General features: G+C 49.3%; 1 protein-coding gene across 1 annotated transcript in view; it reads left to right on the forward strand.

The window, feature by feature from the left end:
* Window positions 1-460: 460 nt before the first annotated feature.
* The window catches only part of IGSF5 (immunoglobulin superfamily member 5), a 29,160-nt gene continuing 7,719 nt past the window's right edge, over window positions 461-21,901 (forward strand). Inside the window, exons 1-7 of the mRNA XM_087817932.1 lie at window positions 461-535; window positions 6,058-6,372; window positions 9,100-9,399; window positions 14,687-14,827; window positions 17,792-17,816; window positions 20,770-20,870; window positions 21,715-21,788. Of these exons, the coding sequence (XP_087674058.1) occupies window positions 478-535; window positions 6,058-6,372; window positions 9,100-9,399; window positions 14,687-14,827; window positions 17,792-17,816; window positions 20,770-20,870; window positions 21,715-21,788 (1,014 nt within the window). The 5' untranslated portion in view covers window positions 461-477. The remainder of the gene's footprint in view (window positions 536-6,057; window positions 6,373-9,099; window positions 9,400-14,686; window positions 14,828-17,791; window positions 17,817-20,769; window positions 20,871-21,714; window positions 21,789-21,901) is intronic.

A 21,901-nucleotide genomic window follows, 5' to 3' on the forward strand; every position in this document is an offset into this window, starting at 1 on the left:
TGTTTCCCTTTTGATAGTGTAAACGTGTTGTACGCAGGATTTTCTTTTCTCGGTGATTAAAGCATCATGATTGCAGTGACCAGCTGTAAGTCCAGGCTGCTGCGTCGTGGTCAGTAGTTCAGTGGTGAAGGGGTACCGTGGGCATCCCCTAATTTATACACAGGCTTGGGAGCAAGGTCATGTAATACGGTGATCCTCAGACGTGAGCACGTGCCAGAATTGGACATGGTTTAGACTGGTGGCCGGGCTCACCTCTGGAGTCTCTTTTCCAGCAGGTCTGGGGTGGGCCCAAGCATCTAGTTTTCTAACAAGTTCCCAGGTGAGGCCGGTGCCACTGGCCACTCAGAAGCACTGAGTCGCCCGTCCTCTGACACACAGGGGCCAGTCGGGCTCCGCTAAGCTCTGCGTGGTAAACACGCATCAGCGATAGGCTAACTGCTGGCCTTGTCTTCCCAGGGTGAGGAGGAACATGCGGAGATGGAGGGCAGCTGGAGAGGTATCCTGGCTGCGCTGGTCGTCGTGGCTGGCCTAGCAGGTGAGCTCGGGGCAACGTTCCGGGGCTTCCACTTGGAGTGGGCGGAGGGGAAGCCTGGGAGGGGGCTGGTGCTCACGGCTGCCAGACGGTTGCTCCCCAGCCCTTCCGACCGAGGGGCCTCTTCGGTGGGGTCCGTTTCCTGCTGCATTGACTCAGCTCCGGGGCAGTGCTGCAGAAGCAGCTGACCTCCCAGTTCTCTTCCTGGGGGTTCGTGCCTCCTGGCCACTTGCCTTCAGTACCTCTTCACAAGTCATTGCTCCTGGTGAAACGTCCTGTCCCTCTTCTGTTTCTATCTGGTCTTCAGGGAAGGCTGACTCAGGTGTTGCCTCCTCCATGCAGCCTTCCTGTCCTTGCTGTTTTCGGAGTGATAATCTGTTTTTATAATCTGTTTCCTTAATCTGGACCGCTCCCAGAGTGTCTGTCAGAATGGCCCCCGGGGTGTCCCAGGCCAGGGTCCCCCGGTCAGACCCAGCTTTGTAGAGATGAAGCGTGCAGACCTCGGGGTCCTTAGGGTAGCTAGAGTTTGTACCCCCCGCTTGGGTTTGACTCCATCTTGTCCATGTGTCATTGCTCAGGTGTCTTGTCTTGCTTTCCCGGCTGGATGGCAACCTCTCAGGGCAGTCATCCTGTGTTCCTTCCCACTATGGTCTTGAGGCTTGGTGACGAAGAATGATCTCCATACAGAAAAGTGCAGCCACAAAGGCCCGGCCTGACGCGCTAGCACAGGCTGAACACATTCATGTAACAGCAAGAGGCCGGGAACCCTCCGCGGGTGCTTCCTTCACCCTCCCCTCGCCTCCCCAAAGTGACCATTGTTCTGACTTCTAACTGCGCAGATATGTTCTACTGGGTTTGTGCTTTATAGTGAACTCTGTTCCCGATGGCTAGATAATGTTTTTTAAAACTCTGGCCGATGGAGCATACCAGAAGCGGGGCCATCGGTGTGTGCTCCATGCAGTGAGGACTGTTTTATACATTCTGATTTGGGGTTATTTACACGTGAAGTCTGTGGGCACCAGGCTGTGGTGTTAACCTGTATTTGAGGCAAAGGTGTTTGAAAGTCCCTGCTTGATAGGACGCAGTGCCCGGTGTTGAGTAGGTGCTGATAAAACTCGTCTGTGGAGCGGAGAGGAAAACACCACGCCTGCTGTGCGGGGCTTGGGGACTTGTGTGGCTGGCAAACCCGGCTCAGCACACAGTTAAGGGATGTGGCTCCAACTAGGCTATTTCGGACACGGTTGCAAAATATTTCTTCCAGAAGCTTAGTGGGAAACTGATGAACTCTGGGTCCATGGTTTTTCACAGACATTTCTCCCGGAGCTCTGTTTTGAAGGCAGGGATGGCTTTGGTTGAGGCCTGGAGATGGATCTTCCAGGAGGGGTGAGTATTATGGGCTAATTCTAGAGCTGTCTGGGGGATGGGGTACATAGCAAAAGACTGAGCCCCTTGGATGCTTCTTGGGGTAGGGACACCTTGGTTTGCAGACTTGGCTATGAGTAGCTGAGGGCATCCATTGGACTCTGCCAGCCCTCCACTTGGCTGGGAGCTGAGGAGCAACACTAGTGTGCCAGGCTGGTCACTGCCTGTGCAAAGGGCCTGGGGCCAGAAAGAGTTGGTAAAAAAGAGTTGGTGAGAAGGGCAGAGTTTGGGGCAAAGGGAAGTTGATGTGAGACTAAGTAGGGTGTCAGGATATGGTAATGGTAAGGATTATCTGGTCTTGACTGTAAATGATGGAACTATTTAAACAAAATCGTGTGTGGAGGTGGGGGTAAGGGAGGGTTCCTGATCATACTGGTGTGCTGAGAAGACCCCTCTAACTGCCACGCGGAGAGCAGTTTTCGGTGGTGGTGGTGGCACAGCAATGATGCTCTCGCTTCTTGCCGCTGCCAGCAGGAAGCTCAGGCCCATCTGGGGACCCGCTCCCTCACTTCTCACTTTCCTCCCTGCAATCCCAGCCCCTGAGGCGTTTGAACCCCCCCTTTCTCTTTCAGAGCTGCCTCGGAGCAGTTCTCTCCTCCTGCCGTCCACACTGTTTCCTTCTTCCTTCTGGCTTTTAATTGTCTGCTTCTCTACTCATTTCTAATGTTAAGCAAGAGGTGGGAGAAGGTGAGGGGCCAGGGAAGAGGGGAGCAGAGGAATAGAGGCAACTGGCTGCTATTTTGAGGAGCTGAGAAAAAGCCGTCGTAGGACTTATGTTCAGGATCAGTTTGTGGGGGACAGGCGGGAGCCACGGACGCTGCAGATGTGCTGCTGTCTGAGTGGCTTCAGTTTGCCGATGGCAGGATGTGGCAAGTAGAAGGGAAGCTTTTCAACCCTGGGAGGCAGCCCGTCCTCTATTCGGAGGTGCCTGATGCGGTGGATCGTGGGGCAGGAGAGGAACCGGGGGGCAGGCTGCAGATGTGCGTTTGAGAATCGGAGATTGTTGGCATGAATAAGTATCTTGCAGGTGGATAACCCCCTCCTGGGGGGGCCTGGTGTTGGGGGAGCACTGTAGCTGGTGGCCCGGGAGGCTCCCGGGAGGGGCACTTGGATCTTTCCCATGGCTCACCCCGCGTGTGCCTTTTTGCTCTACAAAGGGAAGGGGGAGCAAAGGGGAAAGGGAGGCTCTGTGCTGAGGCAGGTGACTATGACTAAAGGTCTTATTTACAGTTTGCTCGCGTTTGTTCTGGGTGGGACGGTGTCACGCACAGCACCAGCGACGGGACGGGAGAGGGAGGAATGAGGTCCCAGGTTCCAGGACCCACGTTTCAGGAAAGGCAGCCTCTGAGTCACCAGGAGGAGCAGAGACTGGGGGCTGCACTGTCCGGCGACTTAGTGCGTAGGGTTGGTGCCTCCTGTTGAAGTTAAAGGTCAAGTACAAACTCAAAGAGTTTCCATTTGGCACGGGTCCCGCCCTCTCACCTCCCCAGCTGCAAAGCCAGCTTTGTCGCTTTGTGTTGTGTTGGTCACACATGCAGTCCGCAGGGCATTAAAGACAGGCGTGGGGTGCGCAGTGTCTGGAGTGACATAACCAACCTCGCACCAGGCCGCGAAGGGGCCACACTCCCAGATGGTCCCTCTGTGGCTTACTCTGCTGCAGTGGCAAGCCGGGGTCCCCGCATCCCTGCAGCCCCGCACCCAGCCCCGCGGGCTCCTGCCCAGTCCCACTGACCTGAGTCGGAGGGGGGAGCGTTGTTCTGGCGCTGTGGAGCGTGAGGGACATCTGCCTGTCGCTCCCCCGGGGGCAGGACTGGCTGCTGCTTTTCTTCTGTCCCTCCTCTGAAGGTGCAGTTCAGGGCTCCGGGAAAGGGCCCAGTTGGCACAGCAGCTGCGGCTTCCCCGGGAGACTACTTCTGACTTCCCTTCCTCAGGACCCTCTATCCTCTTATCCTGGATAGAGCGACTTGCCCAGGGCTGAAGGAGAGGATCCAACCTGAGCTGTTATTTAAGTCACACTTTCTCTCTTTTCTCTCTCATGCCCAGAGGTAAGTAAAGAATAGAGATTAGCGGTCACGTCTACCCAACCCGGGAGTAGCCTTGGTCACCTCTGGCCTGCTCTCAGTCCTGCCTCTTTGCAGGCCCCTCCTTGACCCAGGCTGCCCCTCCGCCCGGTCCTGCTGGCCTCGGACCCCATCCGTGCAGTGGTCCATTTCCTGCCCTTCGCCTATTCCTGCGGTGCGTTTCCACACTGCATCCTGGGTACTTAGAAGTGTTGCTGTGTTAATATGTCCAGCTGTGCGCTTTCTTCCCAGAAATCTTTAGCCGTAATGAGATTTCTTTTAGAACCTGCCTTGCAACTTGACCTTATCAGGTTGGAAGGGGAGAGGGAGGCTGCAGTTATCTGATGGCACTCAGTGTATATGGGGGGCTGCCTGGTCCACCTGCAGGGATCACACAACTCCACGAGGTAACAGGACTCCCTCACAGTCTTGCTGATGTGCAGGTGTGTGGTCTGCCAGGGCGCCTTTTTGCTATAAACCCTGAGTGTGATCAGAGGGGAAAGAGTGGAAAGGAGGGGAATTCAGAGCGGGAAGGTCTGAGGATCCCGGCTGTGATCACAAGTCCTGGGATGTTGCTGGTCTTCGTTTTCTCAGCGTTAGAACACCGGTGATGGAAGATGGGAACAAGTGACCTTGAAGACTAGCCATTGCCATGCTTTAAGTTATTATTACAAACATGGGAAAGTCTAGGAAAACTCTGGGCGCCTATTCGCTCTTCTAGGGTGAAAAGAAGATCAGTCCTAAATGACCCAAAGATTCCCTGAGTTCTTCAGTGCAGAGCACTCTTGTGCCAGGTGATCATGAGAGAGTTCACGTGAACTGGGGAGCCCCGGTGCATCCCATGGGGAAGACCAGTCAGAATTGTCATCCTGGTTAAAACCAGTGTCACAGAGCACCTGGTGAGCGAAGGGCAGGATTTGTGAAAAGGGTGAAGCAATGCCACTTTAATGTAGGATTTTCTTGGCTGGTCTTATTGGTCAACATGGTCCTCCTTGCGGGTCTTGTGATAGTGACTGTTCTCTGAGTACCTGAGGGTCCTGTGAAGGGCTTTACTTGGTTATCCTGGTTGGTTCTTGAAACACGTTGCTGTGGCACTAGTGTCCCTGTTTTGCAGCTGAGGGGAGTGGGGCATGGAGAAGTGGAGATGACTTGTTGGGTGAGTCAGGACACTCATTCTGGAGTCCATGGTCTTACTTACACTCTGGAGTGTTGAGTTTTAAACTCAACTAGATGTGGTGAGACTTTCTAGGGAGCTGCCAAATGCGTCCCTTGAGCATTCTCAGGAATGGATCTAACTCCCTATGTCCTTCTACCCATTATCCCTCCCTCTGCCTTGGCTAGTCCTCAGGAGGAGGGCTGTGGCACCAATGACAGTACCGTCTTCTTGATACTTTGAGACTGACTTTCCCATAGCTCCATGACGGTATACTCGGGACCCAACTTTCATCTCTCTCCAGCTATATTTCTTCTCCCGCAACCTTGTTCATTCCCCAGCCACAGACACTGTCCTAAGCACCCCATGTGGGGGCTCTCAGGCTGCAGGGGGCAGGAAGGGCTATGATCACAGCACCCCGGGGTCCCCAGCCTTTGTGAAGACAAGGTACTCCACTGCCCCCTCCGAGCCCCGGGAGAAGGTTGTCCTCATTTCACTGGGAGAAAAAACATGCTCATTTCATAGTGAGGCTGAAAAGCTTCCCTACTGTGACAGAGCTTGGCTAGTGGTGGCTCTCTGGGCCACACTGAGGTCATATACTTAAGGTAACAGCCCGTAGGAAGTGGAGAGGAGCACTGTTCCCTCATTGCCAATCCAGCTGGGATGCTGAGGACTGTGGAGTGAGGGGAGGGGTGTGGAAAGGAGGAATGGAGTGCCTTCCTGTCCACTGGATGCTCTTCTGGGGAGGCCTGGTGTTGGGACCAGTAAGACATGGAGTCTGAGTCATAGGACAATCACTCAGATGTCACAACTTGTATGCAGGAGGGTTCAACTCTACCATGGACCTACATAGATTCATTCACTTACTTGAAAAACTGGTTGTCTTTTAGCTTCTGGATCCAGCCAAATCATAGAAGGACCCAAGAATGCAACGGTGCTGGTGGGCCAGGAGGCCCACTTCAACTGCACCATCTCCAGGGGCTGGAAGCTCATCATGTGGTCTCTGAACGACACTGTGGTCCTGATCGTCACGACCACACAGCTCATCATTCCCGATAAGCGCTTTTTCTCCAAGAGTTACGAGGAGGGCGGTAACTTCATCTCTGAGCTGATCATCTATGACGTGCAACCCAGCGACGCGGGGCATGTCAAGTGCAGCCTGGAGAACAGTGACCACCAGAGATCTGCTTTCCTTTCAGTCCAAGGTGCGTATGCGGGTAACTCTGAAGGGGAGCATTCGGAGCCCATTGGGTTGTGTCAGAGGAATGGAAGGGACCTTCTGAAGTTCCTGCCATATAGGATGGCCTATGGGACACCCTCAGTTGGTGTTACACTTAGAGTTATTCTGAGCCCATGAGTGTTCTGTGGGATTTGTCAGCCCCTCCCCGCCTCCTTTCTTTCATGTGCTGGCAGCTATTCTGCACTGATGCGCGTTTGCTGGTTTGTTGCTTGTTTCTCCCTCTCCTGTCTTTTTCATTGACTCTCTTTCTGCTTCTTCTCCGTTTCTCCCCCTTTCTCCTTCCAGCTTTTCTGTCCGTTTCCGTGGTTCAGGCCCTTAAAGCCGGGCTCTCCCTTTCCCACCTCATCCACTGCGGTGCCTACTGGCTTCCCCGGAATTTCATCCTGGAAGCTTCTGGGGCCAGCTGCCCACACTCCTCTGTGCGGCAGCAAGAGTCGATGACAGTCCTGCCCTGCCCCCATTCGTTCACACGCTCCACTCTACTTCTTCGCCTTCGGTTATTTTTGATTTTACACCACTTTGACACCTTTATCAGCTTTGAATCATGCTTTACTTTTCCCCTTTTCCAGCTTAATTTCCCCAGTTTATTACTCTTCCCACCCCCCATGGTTCTTACAGACAAAGGTGTGTCTAGGGTTTTAGGGAAAAGAAAGAAGTAAACAAAATTTAGGATAATGGATAGCTGACTTTTTATTTTCAAAAGTTAATTTTTAGGTGCTGAAGATCATGCTACATAGTGAAAAAAATAAGAAGGATCATTTACAAGGACTGAGAACATCTTTTTCAAGGTTGAATCCCTTTGAGGTCCTTCAAGATGCAGTTACCCTATTTCCAGATGCGCCAGAGCTAGCAGAGCGCCTGCTTTCTGCGGCAGCATTTTTTACAGCAGACCACATTGCGTCTTTGAAATTTTTTTTATGTATATTTATTTGCTTGTCTAGGAGAAATTCCCAGAGATTTGGTCTGTGCTCATGCTGCTATCAAATCTAATTGGATAACATTTGGTGCAGATACATGTCTACCTATCTCTACTTGCATTTTTTAATTTAGCCAAATCATTGTGTCTTTACTTTTATGTGGTTTACTTAGGGGAATAATGATACTTTGTGATTTTGTGATATTAAGTGATTTTGTGAGGCTACCTGGATTCCTGGCCTATAGTGCATGACCAGATTCTTATTATAGTGATTAGTGGCATAAGGGAAAGAACACTGGAAAAGGAATCGAAGATATGAGTTCTGGTTTTCCTTTCATCAGTTTCCCACCTTGGGGACCCTGCGTTGGCTCAGTTTCCTCATCTCTAAAATTGGGACAAGCTTCCTCTGCCCACTTCGCAGGTTTGCCGTGAGGATCAATGATGACATGACTGAGGACGGTTTGAAGCCTCCCAAGCCAGAGTGGTCTAGCGGTTAATAGGGCAGACTCGGGAGGCTGACTGCCGGGCTCAGGTTCCGGCTTGACTGTGAGATCAGTTCAGAACAGCTCCTGGCTCTTTGCAATCTCTGGATGAAAGAGATTTGCATAAATACAAAATAATGTCACTCTTCTTCTTAATTTATTTCCATTTAAGATGTAGGTATTTTTCACAAAAGTTTATTAACCTATGTTAACATGTCATAGGTTATTATTGTTATTTTTGAATATTTAGAAATAAACAAATATTTGAGTCTAATTTCAAACATGGTAAGTCTTGATAGCTGTAACCCACATAAACAAAAGGCCTTTGGGGTCCTCAGTGGTCTGTAAGAATGTAAAAGGGATGGAAACCGTAAGGATCAATAACTACTAATTGAGTCAAATCATCTCATTCGACAGGTAGGAAATAGGCTGAAAGTTTTAGGGACTTGCCCAAGGTTATATGGCAAAGCCAGAATCAGGGGCAGAGGTTTTGATTCTCAGTCCAGTGCTCTTCCCATTATATGACGCAGCTGGGAGTTTGGGATATTTTAACTGGAACATTTCAATGTATTTGTGTTTCAGGAAGGCTGTCTTTACCAGGGCCAAGCCTCAGGTGATTTTAGTGACATTGGCACGCATCAGTGCTATTTTCAGAGGGGTTATTTCCAGTGTCAACACTGGCACATACCAGTAGGTCCTCAATAAAAACCTTTAAAGAATTATCTGAGCAGTATATTCTGATACGTGATTGAGGGTAGTTATTTCTTTAATTCTGTTGGATTTGATTTTGATTTAATTTTTAGCTAGAAAAACATTTAAAGGCATATCATAGGAAGTTATGTTTAAAAATATGTAACAATCCCCCCCCAAAAAAAGAGAGAATCCGACTGACCAAGGGAATTTCCCATGAGACTGAGATGTGCCCACCTGACAATGAAAAGAAGGTAAAGGTTATTTCCCTTTTTGCTTTGCTCCCAGGCAGCTCAGGACAACTTTAGTGACTATGTAGCCCCCATGGCAGGCACTTCTGCCTTCTCTTTCTCATATAATTTATACTTCCCTGGATCCTGATTTTTATTCATTTCTCTAGAATTATATGTTTCCTGGTGAGCAATCTCACTTTCCTTGGTGGACCTGGAAAGTAGAAATAAAGACAGGTTTCCCACTGCAGACTCAGCCATCCTGGGTTCGGGGAGGTAGTATCCATGTGATGTAATTGGAAAGAAAAATGAAAGAAAGCCTGGAACTGAGAGACGTGGCCGTTCCTTCAGAATGTTTCTCTTTTCTTCTTTAGTTATAGGGAAGTTGCTCATTCACAGTGACAGTCTTGTAGTCATTGAGGATGAGCCTTGTAATGTGACTTGCCGTGCTGTGGGCTGGACCCCGCTCCCGGATCTTTCCTGGGAGATCAATGCTTCCGTGAGCCATTCAAGCTATTACTCTGTTCCTGAGCCTGACGACCTTCAAAGTGTCCTGAGCATCCTGGCTCTGACGCCAAAGGGCAGTGGGACTTTGACTTGTGTGGCTAACGTGAAGGGGCTGCAAGTCCACGATTCTTACACTGTGTATCTTACTGTGGTTCCGACTCATGTGGGTAAGTGAAGACTTTTTACTTTATGTAAAGCAAATTACTACTGCATGTCTGTATTTTCTATGTCCTGCAGCAAAGAGCTCCAGTCTGATTGCTGATGCCCATGGAAATGGATTTGGGAGATGAGCTTGCCTGCACAGGTTTTCTTTGGTAGGGGAAGGGCAGTCAGTTTCCCTCGAGCGGGTTTAATTCAGCTGAATTCTCCTTAGACCAGGACTAGTGAAGTGAGCAGCCTTCATTATGGCAGCTGGAGTCCCGCCTGCCGCACAGAGGAGAGCGCAGTGGGTGCGTGGCAAGCGTGGCAATGAGTCTTACTTTATTGGACTCATTTGGAAAAGGGTAATTTGTTTCTAAATTATTCATCAAGTTCCAGAGCAGCTGGTGGCTGGCTGCGTGTTGTGTGTTTTATGTAAGTTCTAGTAGCTGAAGACCTCGTTGCCGCCTCTGCTGGGCTGGCGGAGCTGGAGACCAGGAGGCTCAAGGAGCACACGAGGGCCCAGAAGGAAAGAGGCTGCGCCTATCCGGCTCCTTCAGGAATCGGATAAGCATCAGTCCTGACACATATTTCCTAAGCATGCCTGGAATTTGTGTTCATTTCCAGAATAATGCCTTTGAGGATGCCAGTAGCAGTTTAGGAAGTCTAATTCTTTCAAGCAAAAAGTTGCATGAAGCACGTATTGATTTTTTAAAATTTTTATTTTTTGAAATTTATCTTTATTGTTGAAAGTATTACAGGTGTCCCCTTTTTCCCCCCCAATTGACCCCCTCTACCTCACTCCCACCCCCTCCTCAGGCCTTCACCCCATTATTGACTGTGCCCATGGGTTATGCATATATGCATATAACTTCTTTGGTTAATCTCTTCCCACCCTCCTCCACTCCACTTCCCTCTTTCCTCTGAAATAGGATCGTCTGTTGCATGCATCAGTGTCTCTGGATCTATTTAGTTCATCAGATTCTTTTGTTCATTAGCTTCTTCTTAAAGAAGACCCTTCAACTTTTCCTGTAGTGCTGGTCTGGTGGTGGTGAACTCCTTTAGCTTTTTCTTATCTGTGAAGCTCTTTATCTGACCTTCAGTTCTAAAGGATAGCTTTGCTGGGTAGAGCAATCTTGGTTGTAGTTCCATGTTTTTCATCACTTTGAATATTTCTTGCCACTGCCTTCTGGCCTGCAAAGTTCCTATTGAGAAATCAGCTGACAGTCGTATGGGTGCTCCCTTGTAAGTAACTAACTGCTTTTCTCTTGCTGCTTTTAAGATTCTCTCTTTGTCTTTAACCTTTGGCATTTTAATTATGATGTGTTGCTCTGGGCCTCTTTGGGTTCCTCTTGTTTGGGACCTCTGTGCTTCCTGGACTTGTAAGTCTATTTCTTTCCCCAGGTAGGGGACGTTTTCTGTAATTATTTTTTCAAATAGGTTTTCAATTTCTTGCTCTCTTTTTTCCCCTTCTGGCAACCCGGGCATGTGCCCTGACTGGGAATCGAACCCTGATCGCCTAGATCCCAGGTCGACACTCAACAGCTGAGCCACACCCAGCTGGGCAAAAAAAAAAATCGATTTTCTTGATTCCAGAAGTAATAAGAGCTTTAAGCACTGCAGATGTACATACAACCGACAGCCCTCCCATGCCCTCCTGGAGATAAGCACCTTCAACCCCTGTCTGCCCATCTGGATGGTTTTCTCTTGCTTTAGTGTGTGGGCTGTGAAATGTTAAAACAGAGCTATCTTGGCAGGACACACGAGCACCCTGTAGAATGTAGTGACTCCTGGTTATAACCTTAGCTTTGTGAAAAGTGGCAATTTCAAGGGAAGGCAAGAAGAGTGGAGAGAGTGACAGTCCTGAGTCATAGCTCTGGCACTAACTGTGTGACTTTGGGCAAGTCTCTGACCTTTGGGCTCAGTTTTCTCGGCTGTAAACCGAGCAGGAGAACAGGGCAGAAGTTCTCTCTCCTGGCAGCCTGTCAGTCTTGGGGGAGCTTTAATGCACAAGGACCCACCCCAGAGGCTCTGATCTAATTGGTCTGCATGGAGCCTGGGAATTGGCATTTTTTAAAAAGCCCCCAAATTACGTTACTGGGCAGTCATGATTGGGGACCACGGAACTGGAAAATCCTGAAAGCCCCTCTTCCCAACCCAGCCTCTCAGGTGCTACTGTCCACCCAGACTGGGACCCCAGACAGCCTGGACTCAGATGCCAGCTGGCCCACTTCCTTGCTCCGTGACTTTGGGCATGTGACTTAACTTCTCTGTGCTTCAGTTTTGTCGTCTGTGAAACTGAGATGATAATACCTGCCTATATGGTTGTTATTATTCTTAGAAGTAAGTGGGTTACAACACTTATGGGACACTCCCTGCCTTCGAGCTCACAGGACAGCAGACTGAGCAGTCGTCACCTTTGATGTCACTGATCCAGAGATCTCTTGTGTCCCTTCTGGTCAGCACAAGAGCATGCTCTGCACATGCTGGTGGTGACATTGTGTCAATCCAGTTGGTCTCAAGAAGTTGTTTGTGCCCTTTCGAACTCAGAGCATCTCTGTGAGAGCGTCTGGGAGGGAGGAAGGCAAGCTGTGATGAACTTGGAGATAATCTCCCTTAGTCACTATTTGTGGGTCATGCAGGTGTAGTAGACTCATCCTGACCAGCAAGGCTGAGGCTGCCATTCACCTGAGTCATCACACCCACATGTCACTAAAGGCCCTTGTCAGGGGCAGTGTCCACTTGGACTCCCTATTGCCCATGAGACCCAGGCTGTATCTTCCCCAGAAGGGCTAGTCCATGCCGGACATGCTGTGTGACAGAATGGAAGGACAGGAGCGAGGCCCTGGGTTTTCCCGCCTGAGCGCCTTGACCTGCTTACCTGGCCCCTTTTTGTCCCGGGGCTGGGCTAAGGATGAGATCTCTCCAGGATTCGGTGTTTTTGGTCCACTGTCACAGTGTTTGATTTATCAATATAGGACTAGTATTTATTTTTCTTTTAATCCACTGCAAGTGTACTCATTTAAAAAAATAGCTTCCTACTAAGAAAAAATCCATGATATATAGGCATATGTGTATACATATATTTGTCATATCTGATAAATTAAAAATTATTATTAAAATCAGAAAGGCTCTTCTGCGATGCTCTGGTACAAATCACACCTCCTCGAGGCTCATACACCACGCTCCTTGGGCTCCACTGGAGTAGAGGGAAAGCATAAGTCTCCCCTAGGTGTGCAGCTCAGGGGGAGATTTGACCCCCAATGGAGTGTGGTCACGAAATAGGGAGTGAAAGAATGAGCCGTGGGTACCAGCTGCCACTCTGGTGAGAGTTTGGGCTTTTAGGGGAGTGCAGGCCTCACTTGGCTGAACCTGGTGGTTGAATCATGGGACAAGAGAGGGAGCGAGGTTGTAATACCACCTGCTGTCTTCCTCGATTCAGTCGCCATCCCCAGTGAGGTGACCCTTCCCTTTCTTTAAACAGGCTCTCCCTGAGGATAAGCCATCTCTGTGCTAGATCATGTCAGGACAAAGGTGATCATGTCCAGACTGGGCTGACAGACGCTTGGCAGGTTGACAGTTTTCTCCAGCTGGGAGGAGCATTCCAGCAAGTCAACATGTGTGTTGACTTTTTCCAGTATGGGTTTGAAGCCTATCTCCTGAATCTTAAGCCAGACCTTAATGTTTAACCTCAGCTGGCTCCCTTACTATGGGAGTGCCTAATATTTTCAAGCTTCAGTTTGTGATCAGTCCATCAGACTGAGTTTAGGATGACCACAGCCACCTCGAACATATGGGCCATACCTCAGTGTCCTCAGCACCTTCCCGTGCATCTCTTGAGTCTCTGACCAGCCTGGTGACACAAGACTTGCTACAGATGAGTGAGCCAGAGGCCAAAGGGAACACAAGTAGACAGTGGCCCTGAGAGTCCAGTGGTTCCACTGAAATGAAGCCCAAAGACCACCATATCGAAGCTTCATTGATTTAAAAGCAAAACTTAGCTTCCTTCATTGAAGGCTGTTGTTTTAATATTTTCTAATGACTCGCAGCTAATGAAACAGTAGGCGTTTACACTGGGATGCCCCCAGGCACTCAGGGCTGACTGGCAGCCTTTCCTGAGTAGCAGTTCACGTTTAAACAGATGGGCTTCAATGTGACTTGACTTCACCCGTCGGTAGGAAAGTGGCAGGGCTCCCCGGAGCATCCGTGCGGCCCCCCGGTGCATGGCGAGGCGGCACAGTCCTTCCCACAGGGCTTCCCGTGCTCAAGGCTGCCTTCCCATCCGAGGCACTTGGACGCTTGAAACGTGGCCAGTGCGACTGAGGCACTGAGCATTTCATTGTATATAATTTAAATTTAAATTTCAGTTTAGCCCGGCCAGTGTGACTCAGTGGTGGAGCATCGACCCAGGAGGTCGCGGTTCGATTCCCGGTCAGGGCACATGCAGGGGCTGTGGGCTCGATCCCCAGTAGGGGGCGTGCAGGAGGCAGCCGCTCAATGACTCTCTCATCATTGATGTTTCTCTCTCTCTCCCTCTCCCTTCCTCTCTCTGAAATCAATAAAAACTTATTTTAAAAAATAAAATAAGAAAAAAATTGGAATTTAGATAGCCACATGACGCGTGTTGGAGAGCTCTGACTCAGGCATGGCTGGAATAAATCAGACTGGCTTTTCTCTTCTCCTCTCCCCCCTCCTTTTCCTGCCTGCCTGCCTCCCCTGGCCTTTCTCCCTCAGCCCCACGAGGCCTGGACAAAGCAAGAGGGCAAGGGGACTGAGGAAGGTGGCTCCTGAAGAGCCACGCAGAGCGGTTGCTACGTGGGAAATGAATTCGTGGGTGGGGACTGGGTGGCCCCGGAGTGAAGGCCGGGCACCAAGTTCCTCCCAGAGTGTCCCTTTCCTAGCCAGTCCTCATTTCCTTTGGGCTCTGGACTCTCGACAGGTGGGGACATGGAAGCTAGCACCAAGGCCCACCTTCCAGTCCTGTCCAGCAGTAGCTGCCCAGTAAGACTTTCTTGGCTAAATAAAGGCTGCCGAGCATGGGGAGGGCTACTCCAGCCCAGGGCTGTGTCATCCAGGTCTCAGGCACAGGAGAGGTGACAGCCGAGAGCTCGGGCTGCTGCTAAGCAGGTGTTCACTGGCCAGGGGCTGGATACCGAGGCACCCCGAGGGCCGGGGGCCCAGGACACCTCGCTGTGGCAGGCCGCACGGCTCTGAGCTCTGAAAAGCATGAGCTGACTTGCAGTGCGGCAGGGACGACACTCCCCAGGCGCTCGCCAGCATCACTAAAATGTTCTTTTTTCTCTCTCGACCTTATAGGCAGTGTTGATAAACCAGGTTCCTCGCTGCCTACCTGGGCCATAGTCCTACTTGCAGTGTCATTTTCATTGCTTTTCATCCTGACCGTCGTTCTGATTATAATATTCGGCTGCCATTGTGTCTCCCGGAGAGAGAAAACAGGTAATTTTTTTTTTTGGTTCATATGGATTTGTATGTATTTTTAACTTCTGGTACACGCAGTTGAAGTTCATGAGCTCCTCAGCTCTTTGCAAAGGTACATTGGCTCTCGGAGTCCTTGAAGGGAAATGTGTGACATTCGCAGAGGGGGAAAGAACTTTCTGAAGAAAGGAAGCCATTCCTTTGGGGCCTGATGCAGGGGGACAGGTCTTCACACTTCTGAGAAGCTCATGAGGCGGTGCCTTTCTCACCAAAGACACTGTGATTTTTGTGCTTATTTGCAAGGATATAAGGCCACTGTGATGTGTCATTTAGATGCTATTTTTTCCCTAGAATAATACCTATCTATCCCAGCACATTAAAATGTTTTCTATTTCATAGAATTCCAAATCTTCCTTTGACATTGAATGTCAACATAGTGGTAGAAAGAAAAAAAGGCCTCCTGTTAACAGAAATACTACAAATATAATTAATAAAAATAATTATACATTTCTTCTGAATGGGGTTTTTTGAGATATTTCAAGATACAGGAAAGCAGTGGCCTTGTGTGGGGCTCCACAGTGGGGTGGGCTTGTAGAGTTTGGCAGTTTGTGGCATCAGCAATCATAGAATCTTTGGCGTGTGGGCAGCTCGGGACTTTCCAGGAGCTGAGTGGGTGTCCGTCTTATCTTTGTCTCGTAACACCTTCACCTACTTTTATTTGAGTATTTTCTCTAATAAGGTCATTTTCCTTAAAATCAGAATTTTGATGTTAGGCTGCGTGTTAGTTTGATTGCACTTTTAATTTTATGATCACTAGCTGCCGTTCAATGAGCGCCTTTTGCGTGCGTGCCAGGCACCGCATATTCCATGTGCGGAGCGTGGTCGAGCCTTAACTAGGCTGACGTCTAGCCTCCCCTCTTGCGTGGGGTTGGTGATGGGGGCATTGATTCTGTGATACAACTTTATTCCCTGGGAGGCAGAAAATGAAAAGTTGTGACTCCTGTTGGCCCAGATTTGATGGGAGTTTGTTTTTAGCTGGGAGTTACCCTCTTTGTCACAGAAGAATTTTCAAATAAAATAGACTGGAAGGCCTGGGGAGGGGGCGGGAAGAAGGTGGAGGGGGTCAGAGTGGGGGAGGGGAAGGGGGCATTTGCAAAACTTCCAACAGCAAAGATAAATTAAAAATAATAATAAATAAAATCTCATTACCTATGTAAATACAAAAAAAAAAATAGAGTGGAATTAAATGGAAACTGTTGGGTGACTTATATTTTAATTCAGAAGTGACTGGGAGTACTTGGTGCGGTCAGGTGACTCTGTCCACACTAGCCGATGTGACAGAGCTGGGAACATCCCGGTTGCTGGATTCTGCTTCTTATAGGCTTTTGTCCGCTCCACGCAGGCCTAGGCAGAAGGTTTGGGGTGCTGGTGGCCCCAGGAGGATATGCAGAACCACGGGTCTTGTTCTCAGCTTCCTCATTTACAACATGGGAACAAGTATGATCTGTAGGTTGGCCTTGAGAATTAAAGAAACTAATATATTAAACACTTCTGTGATCCATTTCTACATAAACTTAGAATTTGTCTTTTATTGAACTTTGAGATGATAAACCCGTGTAAGAGCGAGCTGTTTTTATTCCCCTGGTTTGGAGCAGGTCCAGGGGAGGGCCTGTGACAACCTACTTACAAGGTCTGCCCCCACCAGGTGTGACTCACAAGGGACACAACCTTTCCCCTTGACGTGAACGTAAGCGATCCAGTCAAGTCCCGGACTTCCCCACGGCAGTTAGTTCCATGCTTATAAATAGTAAACATCAAGTTTTTTCAAAAGCTGTTTCTGACATCCTGCTTTGCTGGGGCCTGGAGAATTCCCGGTGTCCTGACTGGTCATCTGGGGGCTGTCTGAGGACAGCCAAGGACCCCACTTGGCTGCCCGGGAGCCTTGGGATTGCAGGGAGCAGAGGGACTGGGAGCCCTGTTTCCTGTGCCCTGTCCCTTAGGGAACACAGTGACACCCCCTATTCCAGACCATCTCTCTCCTTCAAATAAGATTGCTTCTGAGGTTCAATTTAGGGTGTAAATCAGCAGACGTTATTAGAAGTGAAAATAAGTGAGAACATTATCTGAAAAATGAGGAAAATGAATGCTTTTTGTCTCATAAAACATCATGAACAGAGGCCTAGACAGGGAGGCAGGGTTGTAAAGAACACGGCCTCAGGGACAGATGACTGGGGACTGGAGTGGGGCCGGGTTACTCCCCATTTTCAATTTCTGTATTTCTTCCAGTCCAAGAACCCATTGAATAGAGGAAAAAAGGGGAAATCTGTAATACTTTCAATAATAAAGATAAATTAAAAAACACATTAGTTATTTAAAGAACCTTTGGGGTGGGGAGGTGAGCATAACTGCCTGAATTGATACCATTGGTACATGTTAATCGAACATGTATCTTAGAATTACAGAAATACAGTGCTTAAGCAGTATAATTCCTTATCTGTTAAAAATATGGTAATGCCAATATAATGGTGTCTAGCCTGTTAGAAATACGATCACACTAACACCTACCCCTTGGGTTGTTGTGATGGTTAAATGAGATAATACCTTGCACAGTGCTGGCGTGGTGCAGGCACATGGCAAGTCCTGACTGAGTGACAGCAGGCATGGGAATGCAGAGCGCCCCCTTCCGGGCGAATGGTGTCTTTATAACCTCGCTAGTCAAACGCAGTATTCACTAAGCACTTATTAGGTGCCTACCATATTTCAGGCACTCAGGGGTTATTTCTATTTATGATAGTAAATGACTTCTACTTTCCTTATGTTCCGAAGGCATTTGAAAATTCTGTGTGGGGGAACTTAATACCCACTGGGTCACCAATACTCAGTAACGTATTAAAATCAGGGGAGTCTATAAAAATGGATGATTTTATGTTCAGAGTAACTGTCCTTATTTTGCTAATGTAATTTTGTATTTGTTTTTTTTTTCAGAATCCAGTTTTCAAAGAGAAATCATGTGAGTTTGAAAACCACATCTATTTCTGAAAACAAAAACAAATGAAAATCAACCAAACAGCACCACCTCCACACACACACACACACACACACACACACACACACACACCCCACATACCTGAAGGATTTTAGGGTTATGTCACTCAAAATTAAGTCCTGAAAAGGGACAGCTCTGAAAAACCCCTATGCCATCACAAACGCACGTGGCAGCCAGCATTAATTGTAGAATACACGAGGTGGGTTGCTGCTGTCTCCGTGGGACTTTTCCTGGCTCACTTAGGAAATCTGATGTTTTCGACGTGGTGTCTGGCATTTGCAGCTCTTTCCACAAGAGGACACTGTGCACCATGACTGTTGTCCCTCGTGCTCTGAGTCAAGGCCGGGACTCAGGACCATTGTGAGGCCCTGAGAGCCAGGCTGCGGTCCTGCTGGAATTCCCGGGGCGGCGGAAAACAGTGAGAGGAGCCGGGTGGGTCGGGGCGCAGGAGACTGACCGGCAGACAAGTGAGGCAGGGTGGCTGCTTGTATGCCGGAGAGGGGAGGGGACTGAAAAGTTCCTGCCATGCCTACAGCTGTCCGGAAGCAGCCGCAAGGCCCTGGAAGGTAACCATCAGGGACTTCACAATACTACAAGAGGCCGTTTAAAGGCCTGCAGTATTTACATAGTCATAAATGCACTAAAGGGGAGGGACTTCCAGCAGCGGATTTGTCGCGGGTGTTATGAAAAAGCCGTCAGTATTTTATTAGATGATTTTTCAACGGCTGCAATTTGAAAGCAACTCTGGGCTACACGTGGCGAATGAAGACGTGTCTGATTGTGTGTGGCAATGTCCCGTCCCCGCCCTGGCCCCACTCGCTCCCTGGTAAGGGTGCGCTTGAGAGAGGCAGTGGCCCGCCCTCTGAGGACACCACAAAACAACAATCTGAAAATGCACCTCTTTGGGGCCTGACGTAGGGCAGGCGGACAGGATGGACACATGGCCGATGATCGCTCTGGCATCCCCTCGGTGACCGTCCCTGGCGGGACGGGGCCCGCATTCCTCCGTTCACCATCTGACTGGGTACCGCCTCTCACGTCTAGTCCCTGAGATCTCAGGTGATTGCAAAACACAGCGCAGCGGTCAGCAGCCCCGCAGGGCGTGACCATCACGACGGCGACAGCAATAAGCAGGACAACCGTCGTGATGATCAAACAGCCCTGTGCTCTGAGCGCCTGGCGTTCGTGCCGGGCACTGCGCTGCCCCGGGGAGGGGCTTCCCCTCGCTTAATGCTCACAGTGATTTTAGGAGGCCGGTTTCCCATTTTGGAGATGAGGAAACTGAGGGTACAGACAGGTTAAGGACTGCGCCCGGGATCTCCTGTGTAGGGAGCGGACGGGTCAGAACGTGAACCAGGCCGTCCACGCGCAGCTCTTGCACTTGGACCTGAGTGTGTTAGGCCAGGGGAGGAATTCGGGGCGGCTCACTGGGACCCCGTCTCCTGCCTGCTTTCCCCTCCCCCTGGCCAATAGCGCTCACGCCAGCTGCTAGTGGGCTTCACAGAAAAAAACTCCTATATTTTTCTATAGAATCAGTGTGTGTTTATTATAGAAAAATTCCAAAACAGAGGTATAAGAAATGGTTTTAAAATTACTCACAATCCTATCGTCCAGAAGCAATTCTTGTTATTTAAGTCTGCCTATCCTTACACGGGGAGCTTCACACAGATACACACAGATGTGCCCACGTATGCATTTTATGAAATTCGGATTATAACAAGTGTTATCTTATAGCTTGCTCTTCTCAGCTGACGATATTCTGAAGATGATTTCTGCGAACAAATACTAGCCTAGGACATTTGTGTTTCCTTTGCTTAAAAAAGCTTCTAATTGAAATATAATAAGGGCAGCAAAGTACGCAAGTCGTGGGCATGCGGTCTGATGACTGTCACGCGGCATATGCGCCTGGGCCTGACGGCCCACCTGCAGAACCAGGGCACTGCCAGCACCCCGACCCCCCCAGGCCTCCCGATCACGGCCGCGCCTCCGCAAAGTCCTCCGACATCTCGCCCCACGTCTCCGGAGATTAGGCTCATAGGAACTTTATGTCAATGAAGGCATATTGCGTCTGCTCATTCACCGGGGCCTCCTGAGCTTCCTGCAGTGAGGCTAACCCGCACCGCTGCTCATGGTCGCTTTTCCAGGTGGCCTGGGATCCCACTGCAGAGATGAAGGGCCGTTTATTTTACTAGTCCCCTATGGTTGGGCACCTGGGTTGTTTGCGGTTTTTGCTACTGTAACTAGCTCATGAATGAATGTTCTTTCAAGAAAATCTTTGCAGGTCTCCTAGATTATCTCCCTATAATAAATTCTTAGTGGTGGAGCATGAATATTTAAAAATCTTTGGATATCCATTGCCAGACTTCCTGTCCCTGGGAAGCTGCGCCAATTTTTGCTTTATTTTAGAGGTTGCCTACTTTTTCTGTAGAGGGCCAGACAGTAAATATTTTCGGTTGTGTGGGTCACATGCTCTCTGTCACTGCTACTCAACTCTGCCGTTTTAACAGGAGAGCAGCCATAGACAGTATGGAAGCAGGCAGGTGTGACTGTGTTTCAATAAAACTTTATTTATAAAAAGAGATGGTGGGCCAGATTTGGCTTGAGGGCTACAGCTTGCCAACCCTGCTTTATTTGGTCGCTGGTTTTAAGGCTTGAGTACTGACTTGGGAGTGGAGTCCACACGCCCCTCACGGTGAAGTTCATCTCTCCGTATAATGGGAGTGTGTGAGCACACAGGCTGTCCACAGCCATGTGGGTGGCTGTGAGTGTCCCTCCTGAGGCTCGCCACCCACCAGAGCCAGCCACTGAGCTGCGGCTTGTGGTAAGTTCAATGTGTGAGAATGCTCTGGGCAGAGCAGCGTGAACTAAACATCCCTCGCCGACTAACATTTGGTTTTTTAAAATGGTCTGATTCTAGGAAATCTGAAAATGTGAAGACAAACAAAGAAACTTTTGAGCCAGACTTAAAAAGCGGAAATGAAAACTATGGATTCAGTTCGGGTGAGCTGATAACCACACGTGAGTGTCTTTTCAGGCGTGGGAGGATGTTTACAGATGCAGCCCAATTTTGAAAGCCTTGTTGAGCATCTCAGTGTCTTACCTTGAGGAGATGCAGTCTGAATGGGGGCACTTCTCCGAAGGCAGGGTCACCAGTAAGAGGCAGGGGCAGGATTTGAACCGAGATCCTTTTGTGAGGCAGACAAATTCCTCCTTTGCAGTTGGGGAGGGAGACCTGGCCCTCATAAATTGTCTGGCAAAACAAATCCCGCAAAAAGATTTTTAGTTAATCAAGTCTTGCTGAGAGGCGTGAAAAACAGTTTTTCCCCCACTACAATTAGGACTTAATTCTCAGCAGCTGCATTCTTTTCTTTTGGCCATGGCTGCTTTCCCTGGACATTGCGAATGCATGCTTCCGATCTTAAGGACCTCCACAAAGCATCGGCTGCTTCCTTTGATAATCTGACCTCAGCTTCTTGCAACATTTCCTGTGGGCAAATCTAGCAGCTTGACCAGCATCACAGCCCAAACGTCCCTGCTCCTTCCCCCATCTGCCCTGTGCTGGGTTATTTTCCTCAGTGAACAGTTAAAGCTGTGGATTCACCTTGTCTCTGGCTGAGACAGGAGTGTCAGGAAAGGAGCTGAGTTCGAGCCTGTTCACCATATTTTTATTTCTTTAGAAAACTTAAGTTCTAAAAGTATGTAACCTCCAGGGAACTTCAGAAACAGTCTGTGTATGGTTAAGGACTATTTTATGCCAGGGGTACCGTATTAAACACAACTGCGTTTCTCTATGAATCAGAATCGTTGGGCTGTGTAGCCTGGATTTGTCATGTGTCACTCTAACGCCATTCTTCTGTTGCAGAGACCCAGTCTCTCCCTCCGAAGTCTTGCGAGCCCAGCGTTCCCAAGCAGCAGAGCCCCAGGCAGCCTCAGCAGGTGATTCAGATCGTCCCCCCCTTTTTGGACTTTATCAGCCATTTAAAAATCCTTGCCTTGTGGTTTTAGGTGAATGATGTGAGAAGGTGGCCTCTGCTCACCTCCAGGTCCAC

The sequence above is a fragment of the Miniopterus natalensis genome, chromosome 6 (genome assembly GCF_054644295.1).
Source record: "Miniopterus natalensis isolate mMinNat1 chromosome 6, mMinNat1.hap1, whole genome shotgun sequence".
NCBI lineage: Eukaryota > Metazoa > Chordata > Mammalia > Chiroptera > Miniopteridae > Miniopterus > Miniopterus natalensis.